The sequence below is a fragment of the Bufo gargarizans genome, chromosome 7 (assembly GCF_014858855.1).
Source record: "Bufo gargarizans isolate SCDJY-AF-19 chromosome 7, ASM1485885v1, whole genome shotgun sequence".
NCBI classification, from domain to species: domain Eukaryota; kingdom Metazoa; phylum Chordata; class Amphibia; order Anura; family Bufonidae; genus Bufo; species Bufo gargarizans.
The window spans coordinates 146,697,670-146,724,680 of NC_058086.1; the positions used below are offsets into that span (position 1 = coordinate 146,697,670).

Consider the following 27,011-nt stretch of genomic DNA (forward strand, 5'->3'; position numbering starts at 1 on the left):
TGTTGAAATGTAGGTTTCCAGGTATCTATATGGTGGACATCTTCACCCCCTTCCAGCCATTCTCCCCTACAGTATGTTCCTACAACTTTCTTATGTAAGCCATAAAACCTTTTCGGTCTCTTCAGGTGACTCCTGTAGAGGTTTACAATGAGATGAGACCTATAGGAGTTACTCATGTACACTGCAATGTGAGATACCAGATAACTGAGGGACTGTGAAAGAGATTTAGATTTGTGCAAGACCTAAGATTTCAGCAGAGAGTGGAGAAGAAGTAGGAGGGGGGATGTGGGAGAGGAAAGATAGAAGGAAAATTGGAAGGAACATCAGGAAGTTTTCCCTCCCAGGGAGTAGGAGAAGTACTGGAGGATACATTACAAGGAACTAGTGCCTGTGAGAAGAAGCAGGAGTGAGGAATGAGGAAGCCTGAAGGATCTCCTCTGGTCTCTGTCCTGTAGGCATCACATGGCTCCAGGGTCCCAGCAGTGACCAGTGAAGAGTGACAGGTGTCAGAGGCTGGATCCCAGTGACCAGTAGGCACACAGCTGGGCAGGGCTCCAGGGTAACCTGTAGCCTGGAGGAGGAGACAAGTCTCAGGACAGGAGCCGCACTGCTCCCTCTTATACCAGTATACCCAGTCCAGGCTGTCAGTGTCTGCAGGAGCTGCCCTGTCCATACAGCTGGTGAGTGCTCTGCTCCCCTGCCCCAGGGGTGCCACCATCAATACCTGTCACTGCCTAATGGGCATCAGTATCCAGCCTCTTCTCTGCTTTGTTTTATCTCCTCCGATGTCATTTACTGTATCTATTGTATGTCAGAAATGTATTACATGAATGTATCTATAGCTATTCAATACATTGTATCCAACTGTACATGTCCTATATTGTATATGTAATAACTTCTAGCTGTCATATCTCTAATTCTGTGAGTAAGAAGCTGCACTTGCAGGTCCCGGTGCCTCCATGTGCCTGAAATTACAGTAACCGCAGGATAAAAGCCAAATGTGTCATCATGTGACAATAATATATAGTGCAAATATATTCACACAAAAGTATAGTAAATATACGGTAGATACATTGTGTGTGTGTAAATGTATGTATATATATATTACACACAAAGTATAGTAAATATACGGTAGATACATTGTGTGTGTGTGTAAATGTATGTATATATATATTACACACAAAGTATAGTAAATATACTGTAGATACATTGTGTGTGTGTATATATATATATATATATATATATATACACAAAGTATAGTAAATATAGATTTTGTAAAAGTAATAAAAATATGTGCAATAATGCATATTGTAAATATATATATATATATATATATATATATACACGCCATAGTAAATATAGATACATGTATATTAAAAATAATATATAAACACACTAAAGTATAGTGAATATAGATTTTGTAAAAGTAATAGAAATGTATATGGAACAAATAGTTTTTATTCATGTAGCTTTACCCCTATGATTAGATGGAAGCGCTTTTATCTGGAAACAGAATCTATGATCCAATGTTCATTTATGACTAAGATCTCTCTATTTATACTTTATATCTATTTACATTATATTTATATATCTATTTATACTTTTATTTGGATGGGCTGTGCCGCTATATGACGGGTGCACGTTTCTTCCCCTCAGTTCCACAATGCTTGATGGGCTTAAAATGGAGGAAAACATACAGAATGTCATCGACAAGTCGGCGACTCTTTCCTTATTCGGTGAGTGTCCTGTATTTACTGCTGCGACCTGGGGGTGATCCGGCTTGTCTGCAGAGTCCTGTGTGTCCTACATTACTACCCCCATCATCCTCCTGCTTCTTATAATTATAATTATTTATAAAGATATCAGCTGAATAATAACAATAATAAAAAATATTATTATTATTCCAATAATACTAATACCAATACTACTACTACTACTAATAATAATAATAACCTCCATTGCTTCAGAATGAATGTGACATTTTACCATTAATGTAGTTCCCACACAGACTGTTCTGGTGATGTGTACGATTTATATCTGCTCAGTGCCGGTGGTATTAATATTCTGTGATGAATCCACAGACATTCCTGTCACATACTGTATATCAGGAAACAAAAACCTCTCCTGTATAGTGATAGTAGTAATAATCGGGGCCGGGCACTGGAGATAGTAGTAATAATGCGGGCACTGGAGATAGTAGTAGTAATAATCGGGGCCGGGCACTGGAGATAGTAGTAATAATGCGGGCACTGGAGATAGTAGTAGTAATAATCGGGGCTGGGCACTGGAGATAGTAGTAGTAGTAGTAGTAGTAATAATCGGGTCTGGGCACTGGAGATAGTAGTAGTAATAATGCGGGCACTGGAGATAGTAGTAGTAATAATCGGGGCTGGGCACTGGAGATAGTAGTAATAATGCGGGCACTGGAGATAGTAGTAGTAATAATGTGGGGCCGGGCACTCGAGATAGTAATAATCGGGGCTCAGATGGGCGCACAACTCGGACTGCGGGAAAGTAATAAAGAGAATTAACCCTTCCCGCAGCTTCTGCCTCCTGAAAAACCCATTCCCTGAGCTGAGAGAAAACGCGGGGTCAGGAGCAGCTCAGGATCCTTATACTGTGTATAATATATATATATAATTTCTAGGCTTATAGAAGTGATAACAGTGTTCATGAACATAAAATAGAATAGTTACATTGTATACTATACACCATATAACTACAGGGAATAAGGAGGTATTGTCCCAGAGAGATTATATATACTATATAACTATATATATATATATATATATATATATATATATATATATATATATATAATTTCTATATAGATATGATATAGATAATAGACACAGAGATGGATAGATATTACATAATAAAGATCTAGTTGAATTACAGAGATAATCCTTTGGGATGAGACGCTTGGATCCCCCCATAGGTCTATTTCTGTACCCATTACCCATCCAGCCCTGTGTGGAGGAAGGCTGAGTGACTGCAGGACTGGCACCAGTGCTTGTAATGTACTGGTGTGTTCCCAGTACATAAGGATAATAATTAGACCTCCTGTACAGTGATGTGCTCCAGGTATACAGTAGTAGGGAATATTGATTTGTCTACAGTCTAATATTATTACTACTAATACTACTACTGTTTGAAACAGCAGACACCTGAAGGACAGTGTCCACAATCGGCCCATCGCAGACATTTAACCCCTCAGATGCATTGGTCAATTGTTACCATGGCATCTAAGGTGGCTTTTCCCTGGAGTGCTGCACTCTGTCCCTCTGAAGGATCCAATACTGCCACAGCAATAGTTCCTATAGAGCCCTGGCTGTGATAGGGCTCCATAGAAACATAGCAAATATCCCATAGACTTCAATGGTAATTCATTGTAGTCTATAAGAGAAGTGATCAGATGACTGCATGTTCCCCTAGGGAGGCTGTACAAAAGAGAAGAAAAAAAAAAAAAAGTAAAATTAAATATTTTTTTAACTCCACCCCTCCCCCCATATTAAAATAAATAAAAAATGATCATAGGCACCAATGCCTCCAAAAACACCTGTACTATTGATATATAAATGTATTTGTCCAATACAGCTCCATAGATGTAACTAAAAAAAAACGGTTGTGGGGGGTCAGAATATGACAATGCAAAAATAAATAAATAAAATAATTTTTCTATACAGTTTATTTTTTTTAAGTATAAAAAAATAAAAATAAATCTGAATGTGGCATTGCTCTAATTGATCAGACACAGAGAATGAGAGACACAGGTCAGGTTTACCATGTAAAGAACACTGTAAAAACTACTTATTTTTCAATTCTACCCTATTTGGAACTTTTTTCTCCAGCTTCCCACTACATCGTATGCGATATTAAATGCTGCTATTAAGAAAGTCCAACTTGTCCAGCAAAAAACAAGCGCTTACAGCTATGTGATCGGAAAAATAAATAGGTTATTGGTCGGGGAAGGCAGGGAGTGGGTGATGTACCTGCCCCACTGCGCCCTGCTTAATGCAAACACAAAGCAAAACGGACTTTAAAGTCACCCTGAAAGTTTTTTTCTTTTTTTTAATGTCGCACATATGTTATGCGCCGCATGTGGCAGAGGGTGACTTGCTGTTACTTTGCAGGGCGAGCTCTGGACCAGAAGTGGCTATGTGAGGGCTGTGACCGTGTGATCTGTGACCGCTTCCTTCTGCGGATCAGTGACCGTCTGTGGCACGAGCAGTGTGCCCAGTGCTGCGCCTGCAAGGAGCCCCTGGAGAGCAGCTGCTTCTACCGGGACAAGAAGCTGTACTGCAGGACTGACTACGAGAAGTAAGTCCCTGAATTAGGCCTCTCCATTCTGTCTTGTCTCCTGTGTGGACAGCCTGGAAGTGACATGCAGTCCGATCCTTCCTATAGTGTTGTCTGTTTGCTAACTAGAGCTGATGGCGCTGCCTTTCCAGGGGTTGGCTGCTTTTTATTGAAGGCCAGGCCTGCCAACACCCTGACATTACACTGTGTAGTTCTATGGAATATTTATTACATCACACATGGTACAGGGACAAGTCAACCAAATGAGAATAGTGCAAGGGATTCTGTACAAGATCCTTGACAACTGGGCCTCACTGAATTCTGATGTATCACTTGTCAGGTTGTCGAATATATATTATGATTACAAAGTATATAGATTAATAAACATGATCAGTAAATATTTTCCAAAGAGGATACGATGGGGTAAGATGTAGTCCCTCCATTTATCTGCAACATGGTTGGAATTGATTGACATTTATTTCTGTGACCCATCTAAAAACACATTAAGGCGTCATGCACATGAATGTATTTTGTTTCCGTTTCTGTACCGTTTTTTTTTTTGTTCTGTTTTTTTGCGGGAAGGATGCAGACCCATTCATTTCAATGGGTCCACAAAAAAAATGCGGACAGCATCCTTATGTCCGTTCCGTAGCCCCGCAAAAAAATATAACATGTCCTATTGTCCATTTTAGGCATTGTTAAAATGAATCCGCCCCCCCAAAAAAACGGATGTCATCTATTTTATTTGCGGACCGCAAAACACATACGGTCGTGTGCATGTAGCCTAAAAAAGCAATATTTATTTCTTAAGTGCATATAAGACAAGGATTTGCGCTTAATATTTGTGTTGGGCATTGACCAAGTCTTGACTGAAGACTCGTTGTAAGCTGCGGTGTGAAAGGTCCGGATGATATACAGTATTTGTAACCAAATTCAAGGGGGCAAATAATGCAAAGCCCATTGCCTACACAGAAACTATTTTAGGGCAATATATTCGTATTCGTTTATTGTCCGCAGATTGCAGATCCACTAAATACTGGTGCGGTCCATGTGCATCAATTGAAAAAATGCCTATTATTCTCCGCAAAACAGACAAGAAAAGGACATGTTGTATGATTTGTGGAGCACGTGCAGGGATGCGGAAGGCACACGGATGACATCCGTGTGTTGCCTGCATTTTTTTGAGGCCTCATAGAAATGAATTGGTTCATGTGCGATCTGTAAAAAAATGTGGATCGGACGCGGACTGAAAGTATGGTCGTGTGAATGAGCCCTCACTTGGCATATGACAGGGTAGTGCCTTTAGTTCGAATAAAAACCGGACCTGCTACCAATGGATGTGTTGCGACAGGTTGTCCATTAGAAGATAGTATTATTAGGGCTCATTCAGACGACCATATCTGTTTTTGCGATCCGCAAATTGCGGATCTGCAAAACACGGATACTGGCCGTGTGCTTTTGGCATTTTGTGGAACAGAATGGCCAGCCCTATGATAGAAATGCCTATTCTTCTCTGCAATTGTGGACAAGAACAGGACATATTCTATCTTTTTTGCGGGACCACAGAACGGACATATGGATGCGGACAGCACACGGTTTGGAACGGTGTGGACACAAATATACGATTGTGTGTGTGAATGGGCCCTTAGTATGTAAGTGAGCATTATAAAAGTGGGCGTTACTGGTAAGATAAGTCTTCATGCCTATAAATAATTAGTAGGTGCATATAACAATACTGTGGGGCAGATATACTAAGACTGGCATGAAAACACTAGTCTTAAAGGGGTATTCCCATCACAGACCATGGGGGCATATCGCTAGGTCCACCTCTGGGACCTGCACCTACACTGAGAATGGAGTGGGGAAGGTGGTGGAGGGTGCACTGCGCATGCGCTCTCTATTCATTTCTATGGGGCCGTTGAAAATAGCCTAGCGCTGGCTCGGCTATTTCCGTTGGCCTTATAGAAATGAATGGGCGCGGTGGCTGGACCCTGGGAAACCTGGGGTCCTCCAGCCACCACTCTCCCAGCTCCGTTCCCGGTGTAGGTGTGGGACCCGCACCTATCACACAATGGGAGCATATCCTAGCGATATGCCCCCATTGTCTGTGATGGGAATACCTTTAATGAAAAATTCATTGGTGCAAAATGTACCTGCAAAAGAAATGGCGGTTACTCTGTGTGCATTCTGTTTCCATATTTCCGTTCCGCAAAATAATAGAACTTTTCTCATTATTGTCCACATTACGGACAAGGATAGTACTGTTCTATTAGGGCTGTTCCGTTCTGCAAAATACGGAATGCACATGGACGTTATCTGTGTTTTGCAGACCGCAAAATATATACGGTCGTGTCATGTGTCCTGTGCCAGATACTGAAGTCTACACCAGCTACAGGCTGGCATAGATTTCAGCTACACCTTACACCACTCTCTGTGAAAGTTGTAGTAAATCCAGTGGGCTGTGTGAAGCCATGCCGCCTCTCTTACCTGCACCGTGGAAAAGTGGCTAGAAGCTTAAAAGTTGCGCAAATATGGCAAACACTAAAATTAGCTATTTTTCTTTACACCACAATAATGGCAAAATCCTTTAGTAGACGTGCCCCTATGTGATGCCAGGAGACGGGGCACATATTTACTAGTATTATTTGAATACCTGTTTATATAGCAATAGATAGTGATTTTATTTGTCTTGTGCCGGGCAGTGCAGCAGGTAGACCTGACGCTGTCATATATGCCTCTTGTGGCATGCTGCTACCTTACAGCACACATTAGGGGGGGATGTAATCACCAGATATGTCACGGCACCTGCATAATTGCTGCACTAAATATATGAAGTGCAAACAACACCGTTTTTTTTCCCCATTTGCAACGTGTTAAACACGACTTTCTTGAAGACAACTTTTCTGCCAATTTTTTTTTTTTAGTCCTACTTTGGCCTTTTTGTCACAGTATTAGGCCTCATGCACACGACCGTTTTTTTTTTTTTAAGGTCCGCAAAAACGGGGTCCGTAAGTCCGTTATCCGTGACCGTTTTTTCGTCCGTGGGTCTTCCTTGATTTTTGGAGGATCCACGGTCATGAAAAATGAAAAAAAAATCTAAGTCAAGTTTGCCATTGAAATGATAGGAAAAAACGGACACGGATCACGGACGCGGATGACAATCTTGTGTGCATTTTTCACGGACCCATTGACTTGAATGGGTCCGTGAACCGTTGTCCGTGAAAAAAATAGGACAGGTCCTATTTTTTTCACGGCCAGGAAACACTGATCACGGATGCGGCTGCCAAACGGTGCATTTTCCGATTTTTCCACGGACCCATTGAAAGTCAATGGGTCCGCGAAAAAAAACTGAAAATGGCACAACGGCCACGGATGCACACAACGGTCGTGTGCATGAGGCCTCAGACACATTTTGGCGTATTTTTTGGGTCAAAAAACCTATTCAAGCTTCTAGGTGGTCTAAAAGGTGGTCTAAAATTCTGTTAGTAAAAGGACCTATGGTGCACAGTGTTGCAGATAGGCATCATGTGGCACATTTGATTACATTTCACAATCCATATTCATACTGACCATAACTGATCATGACCATAACATGCCACTAACTAAAAATGGCACAATCCAATATAAACCTGCCTTAAGATACCTGCTCTGGGCACTTTCTGTCGCAGGTGCAATTATTTAGTGATTGTATTTTACTTTATATTTAACAGCAAATCCAACTACTGTACGAGTATTACAGCATTACTGTACCTGGCTGTACGCCATGACCTGATCTGTCCAAGGTACTGAATGGGCTGATGAGCCATGCTATCATAACTCTACTTAATGGGGCAAATTATGACCCAGTGTATATGAAGGAAACTCATTTCAGACTTGTTACTACTATGTAACTGCAGAAGTGCAATGGCCATGTGCTTTTTAATAATGTCTATGTAGTTTGTATCCATCATTGGGCTGCTGTAATGAACTGATCAAAATTATTGATGTTTGGAACCTCATGGTCTCTTATGAATAATTATCAATTTTTTCTTTTAGTAATGCAAAGAAATGTGTTTTTTTTAATGGTTGTCTGTGTTATGCTTTATGTGTATTTTGAAATCCATGTTCTGGTGGCTAAGCTGTCAGAGCATTGCATGCTGTATATCTTCTACCGATATTCATGGTCTTGGTGGTGCCTAAATTTGACCCATTGCAAATATTCAGTTTGCTGTCCTAGCCCTGAACACAAAGGGGTTAAATACATAAATATTAATCACCTATCCTCAGGATAGGTCAACGGTATCAGATTGATAGCGCTTCAACTCTTGCAACCCCTTCCATTTGAAGGGCCAAGGACAGTGGCCTTTTCTTCAGCCTGTGTTATCAAGTCAATGGGTCACAAGACCTTTGTGCAGCACAGTCTCATTCTAGTGAATGGGGCTATGCTGCAATACCAAGCATAGCCGCTATACAATCGTCATAGAGTTGCTTGGTTTTCTTTGAAGAGGCTGCAGTGTTCGTCTGAGTGCCACAGCCTCTCAAGCTGCTGATTGGCGGGGGTGCACAGAGTCAGACCCCTACCAATCTAATATTGATTGCCTTTACTGAGGCTAGGGATAGAATTGGGTTTCTATTATTGTAAAAAATATTGAATCTAAGTCATAGTAACATAGGCCCCGATTTATCATACCTTCATTTCAGAATTCTGGCATCAAAAAGTTGCAATATAGGGCTTTTGCGGCTCTTTTGCACATGGCGCTTGCGCAAAAATTAGCAACCTTTTACACTGGGTGGAAAAGTGGGCGTGGTGAGCTATGTTAATGAGTTTCACTCCAGATTTAACATTGAGACTTTTTTTTAAAAGTCACAAAAAAGTCTCAATCTCACTCCAGGAGGAGGGTGGAGTAGGAAAACTGGAGGAGCTTCTTTAAGCCAGGCCAAATTTATCAAACTACCTGTGACATTTGATGAATTTGGCACAAAGTACTCCAACCCAGACTCAAGCAAAACTGACTACAAATATTCTCCTCATAATAAATTCCCCCCATAGTTTATAAGGCTGAAAAAATACATTTGTCCATTCAGTTCAGCCTGCAAGTTGATCCAGAGGAAGGCAAAAAAAATCCTCATGAGTTAGAAGCCAATTTTCCTCACTTTAGGGGGAAAAAATCCTTCCCGACTCCAATCAGAATAACTCCCTGGATCAACGACCCTAGTGGTCGGTGAAATAATGATAGAGATGTAAAAAAACTACAATTCAAATTGTAGTCTAGAATGCTGTTGTGATGAAATAAAAGTAATATTACCAGTAGGAATGACTCAATATGAAACTCAAACTGGTGGAGTCTCACCTTGAGCCTGATGAAGGCACTGGTTGAGTGCTGAAACACGTTGTCACCAAAAAAGCTTTCCTCTTGAACCCTAGTGGCAAGATTCAGTTCCATTCCACTGGTGGTTGTGACAGTCGGCTCTACTCTGGGCTCATTGAATCTGACAGATGACTCCTGTGACAAGTTTCAATAACATATCTGAAGAGATAGTTGATAACTTGAGCTCTATTTTCTCTTTGATGGAGAGGAACCATGTGGCCATCTCTCCAATAAAAAAGGGGTTCTGGACCCCATCATGCGTACGCTCCTAATTGTGGGAAGGGGCTAATATGTTTTCTGTAAGGTCTTGCTCCAAAGCAATACAAGTGTACACATAATGATACATAAAAATACACATATAGCAGTAATATCTGCATTAACAGGCCCATGATGTCCCAAGAAGATAAAACTAAATAAACAAGTCCCGATTTGGAGGCCAAGATGACATATGTCTTCAGTGGTGAATCTGACTTTTGACAGTTTTCTTTCGTTTGAAGCCATATGGAGTTCATTTTCTTTTTGCCCAAATGTACATAGACCTAGTTCTGTATTTGTTGGTTCAAAGTAATCAGTGGCGATGTGGAACATTTCCAGAAAAAGTTTTTTTTTCCTGGCTACAGATAGTTTTGCTTAAGGGGTTAATTGGCTCTTTGAACCTGCTGCTTTCTAAGCTTTGAGGGATCACCAGAGCTATTTCTGGAATGTCCGAGTGGGCCATAATAAGAAGCCCCCGCTGGGTGTCAGCCCCGTGGCTACAACCTTTGTCATCCTCACAATCCCTGGGCAAAAAACACTGTCTCTGGCCATTCAACTCACCTCTTGGAGTTAAAAGGTTAAAAGTGCTTTCATGTTTTTTCCACTGGTGATTATTTTTTTTTTAATGTTTGAACCAAATTCATTATAGAAAGACCAGAACCATAATTTTTATTAATCTATTTTATGTGATAAACTCTATTTAAAGGGGTTTGTGAAACCCTGAAAGTTTCAGACAAACCATTGCTGTTCTGCTGTGATGGTCTCCTATGTCTTCCATTGTTTTAGAGTATTCTTCGCTCTTCGTTACAGTTAAAACTTAAAAGAGACATTTTTACGTACTATATTATTCCACTCCAACATATGTAGATTATTGGAAGTCAACCTTCAACACTGAGGCTGTTGACTCCAACACATCATATACAGCCATGGACATGACGGGGGTTCACATATACATATAAGCCTATACTAATCTATATTTCCCCGGCTCTCTGGCAGTGATACATGTATAGTAATGACTCTTTGCCATTGCTAACCTTGGGGAAAGCAGCTTGTAAACCCTATTCAGTAGTTGGCTCCACACAGAACACCTATATGGCCAAGTTGGGCATCACAGCTCTAAACCAAGTGTAGAAAATGATGCCAGCCCGTCCCCTTCCCTGCCCATGCCATGCCCACTTTTTTAGACCTGGCGTGAGTGGGGAAGAAGTTGCAGATTGTGCCGCACTATGGTGTGCATCCGAATCTGCGCCAAATATACGCCACAAAAGTGGCGTGTATCTGGTCATAAATTACCCCCTATATTTGGTTGGGTGTTGAGTTGTCTAGATATCATCTGTATCTTTTTCATAAACTGTTTGCTTAGCACCGGTTTTGTCCCGGGCGCACCGGATCCGTCTCGCCAGTGTCATCTAGAAAAATGCATCCGGCATTTATTATTTTTACATTTTTAAATGTATGCGCAGACCGGAAAACTGGATCCGTCAATGCGGCACTAATACATTCCAATGGAAAAAAATGCCGGCAAGTGTTCAGGATTTTTGGCCGGAGAGAAAAATGCAGCATGCTGCGGTATTTTCTCCGTCCAAATACCGTAAAAGGACTGAACTGATGCATCCTGAACGGATTGCTCTCCATTCAGAATGCATTAGGATAAAACTGATCAGTTATTTTTTCCTGTATTGAGCCCCTAGGACGGAACTCAATACCAGAAAACTTTGACGCAAGTGTGAAAGTACCCTTAGACTACATGGAGAATCTCAGTTATGGATTTTGGTACAAATTCCTTGGCAAACCTATGTCAAAGTTTTGCGACTTTTTTTATTTTTTTCAAGAACTTGCTGCGGCTTTCACCCTATGTATTTCAGAAGGTCAATTCCGCTGTGAAGATCCACAGTAACCCTGGGTTCACACCTGAGCGTTCCTCAAACGCGCGTTTTACGCGCGTTTTTGTCGCGCGTTTTTATGCGCGTTTTTGTAATAGTAAACGCGCGTTTGACGCGCGTTTGTGTCATTGACTGCAGTGTCCTATGGCCACAAACGCGCGTCAAAACGCCCCAAAGAAGCTCAAGTACTTGTTTGAGCGTCGGGCGTTTTACAGCGCGTTCGTACGCGCTGTAAAACGCCCAGGTGTGAACCCTTCCCATAGGGAAACATTGGTTTTCATGTCTTAAGCGTTTTACAGCGCGTTTGAACGCGCTGTAAAACGCTCAGGTGTGAACCCAGGGTAAGAAATTGACATAGTGCGGATTTACAATCTGCACCGCATGTCAATTCACATGCGAATATTCTTTTCTCAGCATTTGGATAAGCTTTTTAAAATCTTTTCCATTTTTCTGCTGGTGTAATACGCAGGGTTTGACGTAGCCTTTGAATTAGGAGATTTTAAAGAAATGTCTGTCTCCCGTAAAGCAAATAGGATGAGAATGTAGAGAGTTACAGTGTTTTTCTGCTTAGTCCATTTCCCTAAATTCCCTTCCTTAGCCCCAGGCAGCGAGCGTCTTCCTACTGTGACCCCACACTTCCTACTGTGATGCTCACAATAACCGTCATCCCTACCTTTCTCTTTTCCTAAGTCTGGTGACTAATGTGACTCCGTGGAGACTATTCTCTGTGTGACAGCGCAACAAATCCTATTTAGCAAAATTATCATTGTCTGCTGATGGTAACTGATGGACCTTCCCACATAGAAGATAAATCGCCCATTTATTATTCATCTGCTGGAATTCAGTTAACAAACAGTCCAGGTAAATGGACCTGAGCATGCCCTGTGTGAAGCAACCATCGCTTATGGGGGTCATCTACAATCAGAAATATGCCTATATTAGACTCATTTCTGGTGCAGATTGCGTAGCAATTATTTCCCTGCTCATGCCAGGTGTATAAAAAAAAGTGGACGTGGCATGGGTGTGGAAGGGGGCGGGCCATCTTATTCATTATTTTCTAAGCCTATTTTAGGTGTAGAAATTGGTCTAAATGTAAGGAAGCCGGTCGGCCCTGAGAACACCAAAGTTATGTAATGGCCGGCGCCTCTGCATAACTTCGGCGGATCCATCGCCAGGTAAAGGGCTTATTAAGACTGACGTCTAAAATGCCGGTCTTCATAAATGACCCCCTATGTTTCTATTGTAGATCCACCTGAATATATGATAAAATATTAAAAGGAGTTATCCAGCTATTTTTTTTTTTTTTTTTAACTCCTTCACAAATGTTCTATCCTTGTCTGCAAAACGGACAAGAATAGGACATGTTAGTTTTTTCTTTTTTTTTTTTCAGGGCCGCAGAACGGATTTACGGATGCTGTCCGCATCTTTTGTGGCTCCATTGAGATGACTGGGTCTGCATCTGATCCGCAAATGATGCAGATCTGATGCGGACCATAATTACTGCCGTGTTCATGAGCCGTTAATCTTATCTCGCCCACAGGGGCGAGTCTTACAAGAATTGCTTTATGATGATTTTTTTTTTTTTTTCTACCTTACTTTGTGAGCGCTGCACTTCCTGGTCTAATTATGTTGCGCCCACTTCCGGATTCACATGTCGTACATTGGGCAGGTGATCCTGACATCCTAGCCTGGTTTCCACCCACAATGTACAGGGATTGCGTCTGCGCAGTGATGCAGCCTCTGACAGACAGCTCAGTGTCCAGGCAGTCTGATTGCGCAAGCACAACCCCCGTACATTGTGGGTTGAAACTGGGCTAGGGCAGGTTATACAGTTTATATATTTATACAAAAAAAATAAAAAATACTGCATGATATAAATTTCTCTTATGTAGTTATTTAATCAATTAACAGAAGTCTATGGCAGATGAATTTTACTCTTTCATAACTCTGGGACATATGCTGGATTGTTTGCCGAATGAAATGCCTGAATGCAGTGTGAACCTAGCCTTAGCCTTACCGCTGTTTTATGATATACTGTACTGTGTTCTCTGTCCTATTCACACACAACAATAAATGACAGCATGAAGTCTGCAGATCAATGCAAAAGGCAATGGTAGGGAATACATTTGCTGCTAAATGAGTTATTGCTTTATTACCTCTGTTTGTTTTTTGCAGTTGCTAGAATGGCAGGGAGCTGGTCGTCCTGTCACTTACTGACCTCTCAGCTCCGTTCAGTACAGTGAAGGGGCAATGAGGGCAAAACTACTGTGAGGGGGCACAGAGAGGGCAAAACTACTGTGAAGGGGCACAGAGAGGGCAAAACTACTGTGAAGGGGCACAGAGAGGGCAAAACTACTGTGAGGGGGCACAGAGAGGGCAAAACTACTGTGAGGGGGCACAGAGAGGGCAAAACTACTGTGAGGGGGCACAGAGAGGGCAAAACTACTGTGAGGGGGCACAGAGAGGGCAAAACTACTCCAATGCTCTCCTTTGCCCTGTGCTGAATCGCGTTGGTCAGAGGCATTTTATAGGAGATCTGGTGATGTATCGGGCTCTCCATAGGGACTGCTAGGCGGAGTCTTCTGCCCATCAGTGAGCCCGGTGATGTCACTGGAACTAATGGGCAGGCTTTAGCCACTGGGAACAATGCTGGGGGGAAGCCTTCGCCTAGCAGTGTACTAAAGTAAACAAAAAGAGCCCTTGAAAATTCCTAATAAAGACCAATTAGAAAAACTTTTTTTTAGCCCGGAATGAGTAAAATACAGTGATAAAAAATTTGTTCCCAAAGGTGTTCTTAGCTTTTAAAAATTTCTGGTAATTTTTTTTTTTTCAAATTTACTGTTTTATACAAGATATTCCATGCCAATCTGACAACTGGCCACCAATGAGCTGATGTTCAACAGAACTTTATAGCGGCATACAAAGGACACTCTATTGACATGTGTCTCTCCATTAATGTCTATTGGTATGTCAGTATGTACATTGGCAGACTGGGTATATGCCATCCATGCACTTTGAATAACCTACATGCCCTGATCTAGAGCACAGTAGGAAGCATAAACTGGAAAAGGGGTTTGCTATTCCAGAGAAACAAGGGCAATGCTCTACCATAATCACATGGCAGCAGAGAAGGATGTTGATAATGTTTCATAACCAGACATCACTCCGTGCAGCTCCCCACCTTGGCACATGTAACCTTCTGCACAGTCTGTTCCTGATGTATATCTAAAACCTGCTGCCTCCTTCCATCCATTTCAGCAGCATGTAATATGTCAGTGCTGCACAAAGATGATCCTGGCAAATGCCCCACCAGTATAGACATGAGACCTTTTATTCTGGTATACTTTTTACCTGGAGGTAAATAAGTCATGTTCTTTGTCATGAACCTTTAAAACTCTAACTTTACCATAGATGATATAACAACAATAATAGGCATGGCTAGTCAGTTGTGACTTTTTGGGACCTTAAAGGAGTTAGCCAAGAGTAATCAAAAGACGCTGAAATCAAAATCTGGTGATGGGGAACACGAGACCTACAGCCAATCACAAGTCACAGCGGTGAGCTGCTCCCTTTGAGCTACCAGGACTGGTCATGTGACACATGGGGAGCAGGTCACCACTGTTATTGGTTGCAGCGGTCACATGTACCCTCATTGACTGATGTTGATTTCAGCTCAGCAGGGAGAGGAAGAGCCAGCCCGGGGGAGTTAGACTCCAAACCCTGCAACGAGGATTGGGTAGGTATGATCTTCACCGTGAGTCGGCCACCCTGGGACGTCTGTCAGACTCTTGGATAACCCCTTTAATAATAGTCCATGTGCACTTTTTAACTAGATGGGCCCACTCAACTTATACAAAATTTGACTTCACGTTTGTACATGAGAAATATCCATTAGAAGAGTCTTTCTATAGATATCCTTAGTGTTATATTGTATTTTTAGGTTTAATGGGTTTCTGTCACCTGAAAAATGGGTATTAAGCTTGCTGACATTAGCGATGTGCTAATGTCAGCTGAACATAACTATATTAGTGCCATCTTACTGCCTGCCGCCGTTATTGAGAAAAACAAACTTTTATAATGTGCTAATTAGCCTCTAGGAGCAGGGGGGGGGGGGGGGGCATTGCCGCTGCTCCTAGAGGCTCCGTTCTCCCACCTCTGGCCACGCCCTGCTACACTAGATTGACAGGGGCAGGCATCATTGGTCTCCTACCTCGGGCCCTGTCTGCAGTGTAAATCATGCGCTGTTCAGTATTCGGCGCAGGCGCAGTGAGTGAAGGGCGCTTGCCGGCTGCTGAGTTCCTCACTGCACCTGCGCCGAATACTGAATGGCGCGAGATTTACACTGCAGACAGGGCCGGAGGTGGAAGACCAATGCTGCGTGGCCAGAGGTGGGAGATAGGAGCCTCTAGGAGCAGGGGAAAGGCCCCCCCCCCCCCCTGCTCCTAGAGGCTAATTAGCATATTATTAACTTTCGTTTTTCTAAATAACAGTGGCAGGCAGTGAGATGGCACTAATATAGTTATTGTCACACACATGGGGTTGGGAAGTGACCACTGAGCTCAACCCACACCCCTGTCCCTGCCTACTTGCCTCACAAGTCCTAGTGACAAGGGACAACTGGTTGACAAACCCTCAAGTAGGATAAGTGCAGGAAAGACAGACAAAACGCACAACAGAGCAGCCAAACAAGCCGAGTCAAAACCTGGAGATCAGCAAGGTACCAGAGGAGCAAGCAGAGGATCGTCAGGAGGAAGCCAAAGTCAGAACCAGGAGGGAACGCCAAGACCAAGGGATGAGACAGACGGAAGTCTAACATGAGCAGGAGAACAGCAAACCAGGTAAGTAATCGCAGGAAGGACCTCAATAACAGGCAATCTGTGGCCAGCAGATTGCCTGTTTAAATAGGGCCCTGGTGGAGTCATGTGACGTGGCCAGCATCACATGACTCCTGAGTTCTAATACAGCTGAGCACCGAGAGAGCAGCTCGGCGCTCAGCCCCATTGCAGTTACCATGGGAACGGGTGACGCCGTGGCGCGCTGATGACGCGAGCGCGCCCCGGCCGTCCCCGCCTACGTACAGAGCGCACTGTGGCAGTTATGTTCAGCTGACATTAGCACATTGATAATGTCAGCCAGCTTAATACCCATTTTTCAGGTGACAGAAACCCTTTAATATTTGGAGTATTTGACTTTTTTAGATGTCTCTTCAGTGGCTGAACAGCTCTCTCTCTTTTTTCAAAGATGCATGTGTTCTGACATGTGTACAGCCAGACTCCTCTAGTGGCAACATCTCACAGGGAGCAAGAATATTGGGTTTCTAAAAATCTGATGTCCCAATCCTTCTCTCCCCCAACATCTGCCTTTTGGGGAAGAGTCAGGAGGCTTCTGTAGATGGTCAGCTGGTGCTGCATAAATTAGCAGGTTTGGATTATATACATATATTGTGTATGGCCAGTTTAATTCTGGCTTCAAACACAGCATTTTTTTTTTCCGCCAAAAAATGCCACTGCCGTTTTTAGTTTATTTATTTTTTGGCGACAACCAGGATTGGTTTAAAAAAAAAACAACTGAGAATACAAAGGAAGTATGTGTCCTTCTCCTTCCTGTTGAATCCACCTCTGGCTTTGGCTGAAAACCAAAACTGCATCAAAAACTGCTGGATCTACTTCTGGCTGGCCACACTTTGTTCACAATACTTGGACTCCCCACACATTAAATGAAACAAATGTAGATCAGTGTAGGACCCTATCATGATCTAACTTTGGTTACGTTAAACCGTGTGTGTTTGGGGTTGGGGGTTATGACTAGAGATGAGCAAATCGAATCCCACGATTCGGAAATAAAGAAAATTCAAACTTACCTCCATTTCCTCGTGATGGGCCGCCAGTCTCCATCTTGATTGAAGATCTTGGCCGAAATCCAGTGCGTGGTGACATATGACGTCACCATGCCGGCCGGCGTGATGACGTAATCTCGCATCGCTCCAGATTTCGCTCCAGATCTTCAAGCAAGATGGCGGCCGCCGGCCCATCGCAAGCAAATGGAGACTGTAAGTTTGAGTAAAAATAATTTTTTATTATTAATTTTACACTGTTTTTACACTCAGATGCCGTGATCATGTATGAACTCGGCATCTGATGGGTACAATGAAGGGTGCGGCACTATAGCCGCTTCCTGTCATTGCACCTGCTACTTACAGAAAAATGCGCTTCGTGACAAAGTAATTCGGCACAAAGGAAATTTATTTTGATGAAAATTGGCGAATCAGCCGAATCAAACGTTTCAATTATTCGCTCATCTCTAGTTATGACCCTAATATATGTTTGATATCAGGACTACCAGACAGTTCTTGACTTCTCTTCAGTTTGTAATAGTATTTCTAAGATTAATATGAGGACTGTTAGACTTTTCTGTACACATCATTCATTAAATATATCTCAAACCATGCAGTTCTCTGGACGTTTCTTCAATGCTATAAAATTCGAGAGAATATATTAAAACTGGTGAAGTTCTCTGGACGTTTCTTCAATGTTCTAGAATTCGAGAGGATTAATATCATGGTTAATATAATTTTCTGGACCCTTCTTCAGTTGCATATAGTGGTTTCAGGGTTAAAATCTGGGATGGTGTCTATCACCAATATTATATTGTATTTTTAGGGTTAATATTTGGGACGGTGGACTTTGGCGCTTTCGTGTGATATCTCTCACATGGACTCTTCTGGAATGATGTGATCATTGAGTCACTTCACAATTAGCTGCAGGCGTGTGGAAGTGTTTGTCTGCCTTGCCTACATATCATCTCCTGTGTAGTTGCAGGTCCCAGCAGTTTGCTGCAAGACATTGCAGCGCTATGATGATTGTACAGCGCAGCCACGTGTACTTGACAGCAGCACCGAGAAGAGCAGAACTGTAGACTACCTACCACCCCCTAACTAGAATAACACAGAAGGGATGCAGTGGAGAAGGATTTTATTTTCTCATTTATAATACAGTATTGCTTTTGGTGGCATTTTTTGCTTCTAGTTTTCACCAAGTTTACCCGTTTTCTTTATTCTACTGAGAGACAATTCTTCACACATTTCCTGCAGATGTCTCTTGGAATTCACATTCCTCAAAAATAATACCAAAAATACTTGTAGAATGTAAATTTTGCTGTAGTTGCCATGAGTGAATTTGGCCAAATGCAACTTTAATGACACTCTGGAGAAAAGCTGAAAATCTAATTTTTGCTTCAAAGTTCAGGTGCTTACCTCCCTCCAAACCAGAGATCTCCATGTGTTTTTTTCTGCCAGATACTACTGCAGCCTATGTTGTCGTGACTCACATCTTATACACTTTACCATTGGATGGATAACATTTTTTTCATACCAAGACATTTTTTATAAAAATATTGAGGTAGATGTATTATTGTATTTGACCCTAGCTTGTTGGTGTTTTTTTTTTTTTTTTTTGTGCCATTAGTTTGATGTATATAATTTGGAACACATTATTTTGTACCAGAAAGAACAGGTTCGACACTTTGGTTTTTAGAAAATGAAAATAGGCAAAAGAGAGGTAAAGTCATTTTTAGGCTACATTCACACAACCATATGTGTGTTTCTGATCCGCAAAAAAATACAGATGCCCAGCTGAAGGCATCTGTGTTGGTCCCATGTTCATATGTGCCTGCATTGCTGAGAAAAATGATATTTTATTATATGCAAATGAGCCTCTAAGAGCAATTGCACCTAGAGGCTCTGCTCTCTGTGCAACTGCCACGCCATTTCCACTTTGCTTGGCAGTGCCAGGCGTGTTGATGTTTTCAACTGAGCAGTGCCTCTAGGTGTAATAGCAACGCCCCTGTTGCTCCTAGAGGCTCATTTGCATATATTAAAACACCATTTTTCTCAGCAGTTTGGGTACATATGAACATGGTGCCAACACGGATGCCTTCAGCTGCCAAGCACACGTGCAACAAGTCATCGACGTTCATAAGTACAAATCTGCTGACAGATGCCCATTAAGTGATTTTTATTTTTATTTTTAGCTGTCTTTATAATATAAAGTTAATCTGATTCATGTATTTTAGACCATGTTGTATGTTTACTGAGTTCCTACAAATGATAGATTTCCCCAGTTGATACCAATAGTCACCATCCTTCCGAATACTTGTCATCAGTCCTATCAGCCATATCGTCCGGGTCTGCTGTCTTCTGCATTAGAATTTTATTATCTCGCTTTTCTCTAAATCTTACTCCATTGTCAGCATCACATTCTTAATACTGTATCCTAGTTACAAAAACAACATAAGCTAAAGCCATTAACATCACATTGTATTGTACTGGGATTGTAGCTGCAGGCACTTACATGGAGTGTGGCCATGGAGTAGGAACATGGACATATCATTCCTTATATTATCTTCATGACTGGACATGCTCCATGGATGTAACAGTGTGTCAGTGGCTGGAGACCTTGAGATCTGTTATTAAGGGCCAAATGACCGTATTGGGGCCTGTCCACAGGGGAATTGTGGCACAGCACGGCGCCAATATTTTGGTGTCTTCCTGCCATTGTTTTCAAAGGGAGGAAACTTTGCAGTTTGCCGGCCAGCTTAAAGCCGCTACTGCGCCAAGAAGGAACATCTACTTTCTGGGCGCTGTGTCTTGATGGATGGCACCTGAAGCTGCAAAGGGCGTCTGCTAGTGGCTTACATCCATTCAATGCAACTGGATCTGGGGTATTCAGAAGTGAACAGCTGCGACAGAAACCATACGCAGCGTCAACATCCGCCATATGAACATACACTTTTGCTAACTGTTTGTGCTACTTTCACTACATGAAACTTCCTAAGCAGAACGTCTTTGAATTGGAACAGTGGCCATAAAATTTTTTATTATGCCTCTAACATATATATTAAATTACATATGACATGCTTCAATTGGATTAGAGGCCAATAAATAAGAAATAGCGCCTCTACGGTGTATGGCTGTGTCTGGTATTGCAGCTCCAACCCATTCACAAACCCTTTAACCAGCTTTAGGAGCAGGTCACCAGGGTCAAATTACCTAATGCAAAGTTCAGTATGTGTCATTTATTACAGACATGACTTCTTCCTTCTAGCTCAAGACAAGGTCATTGTCACTTTAGAGACATTAGGGCTGCTGATCTTCATGTTGATACACAGTTTATCTTACTCCTGCAGCTAACACTTCTAGACGTAGCCTTTAAATATTGCGGTGGGGCAGTTTTCTCATCAACAGTCCAGATGTCTAAGCACAATAGGACTTTTCATGATGAAGAAATAGAGGGAGCACTGTGGAAATCATCTCAAGACTTAGCACAAGTTGGGCCAAGCAAGATCAAACAAATAGAACAATGTTACAAGCTTAACGTGACAGGAGAGCAGCATCTTCCACACCTGCACTCCAGGGAAACCAAGGTAAAGCAGGCGTCTTACAGAACACAAGAGAATTTTACCTAAGTGAGGTCCAAATTCTTATGAAATTAGCTTATTTTCATTTATTTACGAACACTAGATAAGACCTTAGAACAATATCGTTTTGTATGCTTTGTCTGTGATATGGAAGTTCTGCAGATGACAGCATTACTAATCCATGTCGTTTGTAAGAGACTCGGGTACTAAAGGGGTTAAAGGGTCTCAGGTTTTGTTAGCTTTTGAGTCAGAACATGGTTTTCGACAAGTAACCAGAAGGGCTCCAGGGATAGGCCAGATGTTTCACAACAATCCCCTCCATCCAGCTGTGCAGAAACATCTCACAACTGGAAGGAGATCCAAAGTTTAGTCACCCTGCATTAACTCTTGCCTGATTGAATACGTCTCAAACACTCATAGATATTTTTCATTCTATAAACAATACGGCCTGGAGGATACTAGAATATTTGAGTGGTGTCTAAACACCTGACATTAGTCAGTTCCCTCAAGTCATGTTCATTTCTGTAACTTGTGGTGGAATCACAGCTGCAGTATTCCACATCTCCACTCTAGAATTCACCCTTTTTTTATATGAGTTTAGGGGCTAGCAGAGAAGATCTGTTTCCACTAAATGAAATTTCATCTTGTATTATGAGTCCAAATACATATAGTTATCAGGTCAGAAATATGTTCTGGGTGTTAAGGGTGAGGAGATTAGGCTACCTTGGGACTGAACCAGAGTTCGGCAAATGGTTTTCTACAGTAGAAATTGATTTATGAAGTTGTTATGCGAAGTCTCGCGAGACTTCACGAAACAATAACTTCGGCTCACCGTAGCCAATACATTCTAATACTGTACAGAGCTCCTACTCCGTACAGTATTAGAACAAAGTTTTATGCGAATCGACTTCAGATGTTTCATCCGAAGTAGATTCGCTCATCCCTAATTGTGAACCAAAAACGGATGCAGGTCAAAAACACAGAACAGGAGAAAATCTTTCCATTATACCTATCTCAGAGTAGGCTTCATGACTGGTTTTGGCTCACAATAACTGATGGGAATTACTGACCAAATAATTGAAGTGTGAACTCAGACTTAGAGTCCATGAAATGTCAAATTCATGGAAATCATTTACACATTGTGCATTCATGGTTTTTAGCTTTTTGTTGTTTCCTATGTTGTTTTCATCCCATTCAGTTCAGTGCATTTACAGGAGCTGTGTTATGGCTACTGTGCGGCATAGGGGGATGGGACTCAAGATTCAGAATTTCAACATACAGTACATAAAAAATGTAATGAACCACCGTTTGGGACGTGTGCTAGGCTTAACACTGTGTATCCATTTTGCCTTAAAAGTTCTATTGAGTTACCAGTATTTAATGCTGGAGATTTCTTGTGCCAGTCATTCTTCTTGAGAAAGTCAGTCAGATGACAAGTGAATTGTCTTGAAGGAAAATAAAACAAGTCCAGTTGCTTTGACCTATTACTGCTGATATGTTCCATTATAGGGGTTCTCCACCTACTGTATCTGAAGAAGGGGTTTACTACGTGCGGCTGGAGTCTGCGCCTTCTTTTGCCCGATTTTGGTTTTTCAAGCCGACATCTCTGCATCACTTAATTGACTAGGAGTCACCATGTTTCTGAGTATGATATAAAATATCAAAAGAATAATTATTACACATAAAACAACTATACGGTCCTGGCCAGCTTCTTCCAATGGAAATTCGCAAAAGGGACAAAAATTATATATTCAGGGACAGAAACGATTATAATGCAATAGATTTATTGTATGTTACGATAAGCTGGTGCAGCAAAAATAAAGTTTCAAATCTGTGGTGGAGATGGTAGCCAGGTAATATTACAACGTCAAAATGAGCAGATTAAAGTAAATTTGTCATCAGAAAATGACCTATTGTTTAAACACATTTTTTTAAGAATTTTTAGTGGATTTTTTTCAAGTTTCTCATGTCACTATCTACATGTATATTAAAAAATCAGAAACACAAAAACTAACATTCAGCAGTTTTCACTCTGGACACTAGGCCTTAAGACTTCCTGTCTTTTGAGAGTAGCTACAGGTACATGGGCCATAAACTCAATGGACAGGAACTGACCTCGTAGACTTCTATGGGAGAGATTTCTACGCATGCTCTGTGACCTGTACAAAGATGAGGGAGAGCTGATGAGCTCTGATATCACCTATTGTGAATGGTGGATTCTGTATTATCTATATAGAGGTGTTACTTGTCATTGTAATTCTGCCTGTGATGATAATGACAATAGCTACTAAAATGTTGCTGAAAAGAACGTCCAGGACATTGCACACCTCACCAACCATTTTATTGTAGACCTTACTTAAGGTACAGTGACCTTTTCATGCTGGAACAAGAAATATTCAGGCATTCAAAGTGTTGTCTCAAGGTTAGACAGACACACCTCCTCCTCTAAACTTTATACTGCTTAATGCCTTTGGGTAGGAAATGGTCTTCTTGAATCCACAAAGCCAAGTTTCGATTATGGTCGATTATGCATTTCTTCTACTTCATAGTTTATTGGTGGTATACTGTACTTTGACATGGCTTATAGTGATCTCAACTTGTGTGCAGTTCTTCCATACTGGCTAGAAGGGCATTCTACATGCATTGGGCCATAGAGTACCATTAGTACATAACAATGGACACAAATAGATAAGTGAATGTAACTGCGTAATTATTTTGTATTGCCAAGTTACATTTCACATGTGTTGCTTCATGGAATGTGCTTCTTCGTCCCTTTTTTTTAGCTCCACCAGTAACCTAAGTGGTTAGGCCACACTTGGCTGCTTGACACAACTATAGCTATAAATCTATAGCCTTGAATTCCTGCGTTGCCTTGTTGGATTGGGAGTTGTGTATTTCATCCACAAATATAGTCCTAGAGACCAACTACTGTGCTAAAATTCATATATTAGACAGAACAAACATCTTATAGTCTAAACATTCAGTAACATTTGAAGAATTGCTCTCATACAAAGTGAGAACATGAGATCATGTTGTCCTAGCGCTAAGCGTGCTGTTGGGGCCTACTGAGCAACATCAGCCTGGCGAACGCCTTACATTATTAGATCTGTGAACTATACTACATTAACACGCTGGCTAAACATTTGTTTGATTTGGTCGCAGATGAGGTTTCACCATACTGGGTTTTGTGAATCAGCAGATTTTTGTGACTGCAGGAGGTCAAAGTGTGGGAAAGTGGCAGGAAAAATAATATTAAGATCCATGAATTGGTCGGCATTGTATTTATGTTATCTGTCAAAATTTATATTGGCTAGAATATATTCCCATACCCGTCCATGTTTAAAGGTATAAACTAACACTAAAATAGTTAGGGGTGAACTCGAAGCTTAAAGTGGCCCTGGTAAAAACCTAAAAGTGGCTTCAATGTTGTAGGTGGGTCCAAATTGACATGTTAATGTGAGTTGTATAGACAAGTAATGAATTTGTCTATAAATCATAAAGTAGGTAGATGATCACACAAATCTAATTCCTTGCAGTTGCAGGTACTTCTGTAATTACAATTCCATAATATATGTATGTGTTCATGTTTGGTACAAGTGAATCTATGCTCTAAGGCCTCATGCACACGGCCGTGTTCCGTGGCTGAGAGCGGACCGTGGAAACCCGGCCGGGATTCCTCCTGACAGCATGAGCGCACGGCGTCATTGGTTGCTATGACGCCGTGCGCTTCATGCAGCCGCTCCTGTACAGTAATACACAGCTGCATGAAGCGCACGGCGTCATAGCAACCAATGACACCGTGCGCTCATGCTGTCAGGAGGAATCCTGGCCGGGTTTCCCTGGTCCGCTCTTGGCCGCGGAACACGGCCGTGTGCATGAGGCCTAAGGCCGCTGTCACATAAGATTGCAACCCTCATTTGGCCGACAGCTATCACTACCGATCCCCTCATACACATGTCTCTTTGGCTTGGACAAATAAGCATGTGTTCTCAGGACTAAAAGGGGGTTGAAGCTGCTGGCAGACTCCCCGGGAAGCTGCTTACCTGTGTCTTCCCAAAAACAAAAAGATTGGACAGTTGAAATCTAACTGCCGATCCCAACATCTGCCATTAGAGTCAGGAGGCCCCCATACACATAAGGCCACCTTCTTCTACCTGGCAACAGTGTATGCCAGGTAGAAAAAGGTGGCATACACATCTGCCACCACCTTTTTCTACCTGGCTACCAGGAAAGGCAGATTGTACTCAAAAACATTAGGCTCCATACACACGACCACATGTATTTTGTGGTCTGCAAAACATGGATCCGCAAAAAATACAGATGGCATCCGTATGATGTCCATGTTGCTTCCATGTTTTTTGAGGACCTATTGTAAGAATGCTTATTTGTGTCCGCAAAACGGACAAGAATAGGAGATGTTATATCTTTTTTGCGGGACAGCACACAGTGTGCTGTGTGCATTTATTGTGGCCCCATTGAAATGAATCAATCTGCAAAAAATGCGTATACGGTGCTGTGAATGGGGCCGTAGATAGATGCTGGTCCTGGAGAAATAAGTAGATTTGTCTGACATATACGGTATCTAATGTGTATGGCCAGCTTAAGTTTATTTTGGGTAGCTATTGTCCAGTTATAGCCCAGTCTACTACACATAGTCAGGGTTCATGCACACGGCTGTAAGTGTTTTGCGGCCCGCAAATCGTGGGTCCACAAAACACAGATACCGGCTATGTGCCTGTCACCTTTATTTTTTTTTTTTTTTACTCCTGCAGAAATGTCCTATCCTTGTCCGCAAAACTGACAAGTATAGGACATGTTCTATTTTGCTGCCGGGCAGTGGAATGGATTTACGGATGCGGACAGCATGGCTTCCATGCATCTTTTGCAGCCCTATTGAGAAGAACTATGGCCGTGAGCCCTTAAACTGAAAAATTACACATTGAATATTTTTAGAGCTTAGACAATATTCATGAGGTGTAGCAGGCATAACAGGTCAAAAAGGCATGAATAATACAAATAATAATAATAAGCTTTGACAGTGGCTAATTTATAGATAGTAGATATTTTTCTTTTATACAAACACAGTACATAAAAAAAAATGGCAGGAACCAGTGCTGTATAAAGAGGTGTATTATACCACAAATGTCATAGCTGTGGTAGTAGATCATAGAAAGTACTGCCAAGCCTTGTCGCCACCTTTGTGTTCTCGACTCAATCTGAAAATCTGGGACAGACTGATTACTAGAGATGTGATTCCTGATAACTCTTATAAAAAAGACTATAGCTGTACTGTCGCGTATTCCTAGCCCCCGGTCTGAGTCTTATATTTGAAAGCTACACTGGCACTGTGCATACAACAGATAGGAAAATACAGCTTGGTTACAGTAACACCAGGACATTCTTCATCTCAGCCTGTTATTAATTAGGTTTTTTTTCTCTTAAAAGTTTCTGGAAAGTAGACCCAAGGTCCTCTTTCCACTGTCTGCAAATGATGTTGTGGAATAATGGAGCTCTGGGACTCATCTGCCACCTTTTTCTACATGGTCACCAGAAAAGGCAGATTGTGCTCAAACACATTCAGCTGTTCAGAAGAATGTGAGTGACAAAGCCAAACCTCCTCAAGAGCGCGGAGACCCTGTGTTGTCACCTGGCAGGCGCATGAAGGGATACACTTTGGTTTTCCTTTACTTCTGATGACAACCTGTAGACAGCTCCTTCAGCAGAAAATATCCAGGCCGAATCCTTCTTGGAAGTCACCTGTGAGTTTTAACACCTCAGAAACACATTTAGCAAAGCTCTTCTAGATTTTGCC

The 27,011-nt window shown here is 41.8% G+C and overlaps 1 protein-coding gene across 1 annotated transcript in view; it reads left to right on the plus strand.

Moving 5' to 3' along the window:
* Positions 1 to 424: 424 nt before the first annotated feature.
* LMX1A (LIM homeobox transcription factor 1 alpha) overlaps positions 425 to 27,011 on the plus strand; it is a 99,549-nt gene continuing 72,962 nt past the window's right edge. The window contains exons 1-3 of the mRNA XM_044301245.1: positions 425 to 680; positions 1,657 to 1,736; positions 4,134 to 4,320. Of these exons, the coding sequence (XP_044157180.1) occupies positions 1,664 to 1,736; positions 4,134 to 4,320 (260 nt within the window). The 5' untranslated portion in view covers positions 425 to 680; positions 1,657 to 1,663. The remainder of the gene's footprint in view (positions 681 to 1,656; positions 1,737 to 4,133; positions 4,321 to 27,011) is intronic.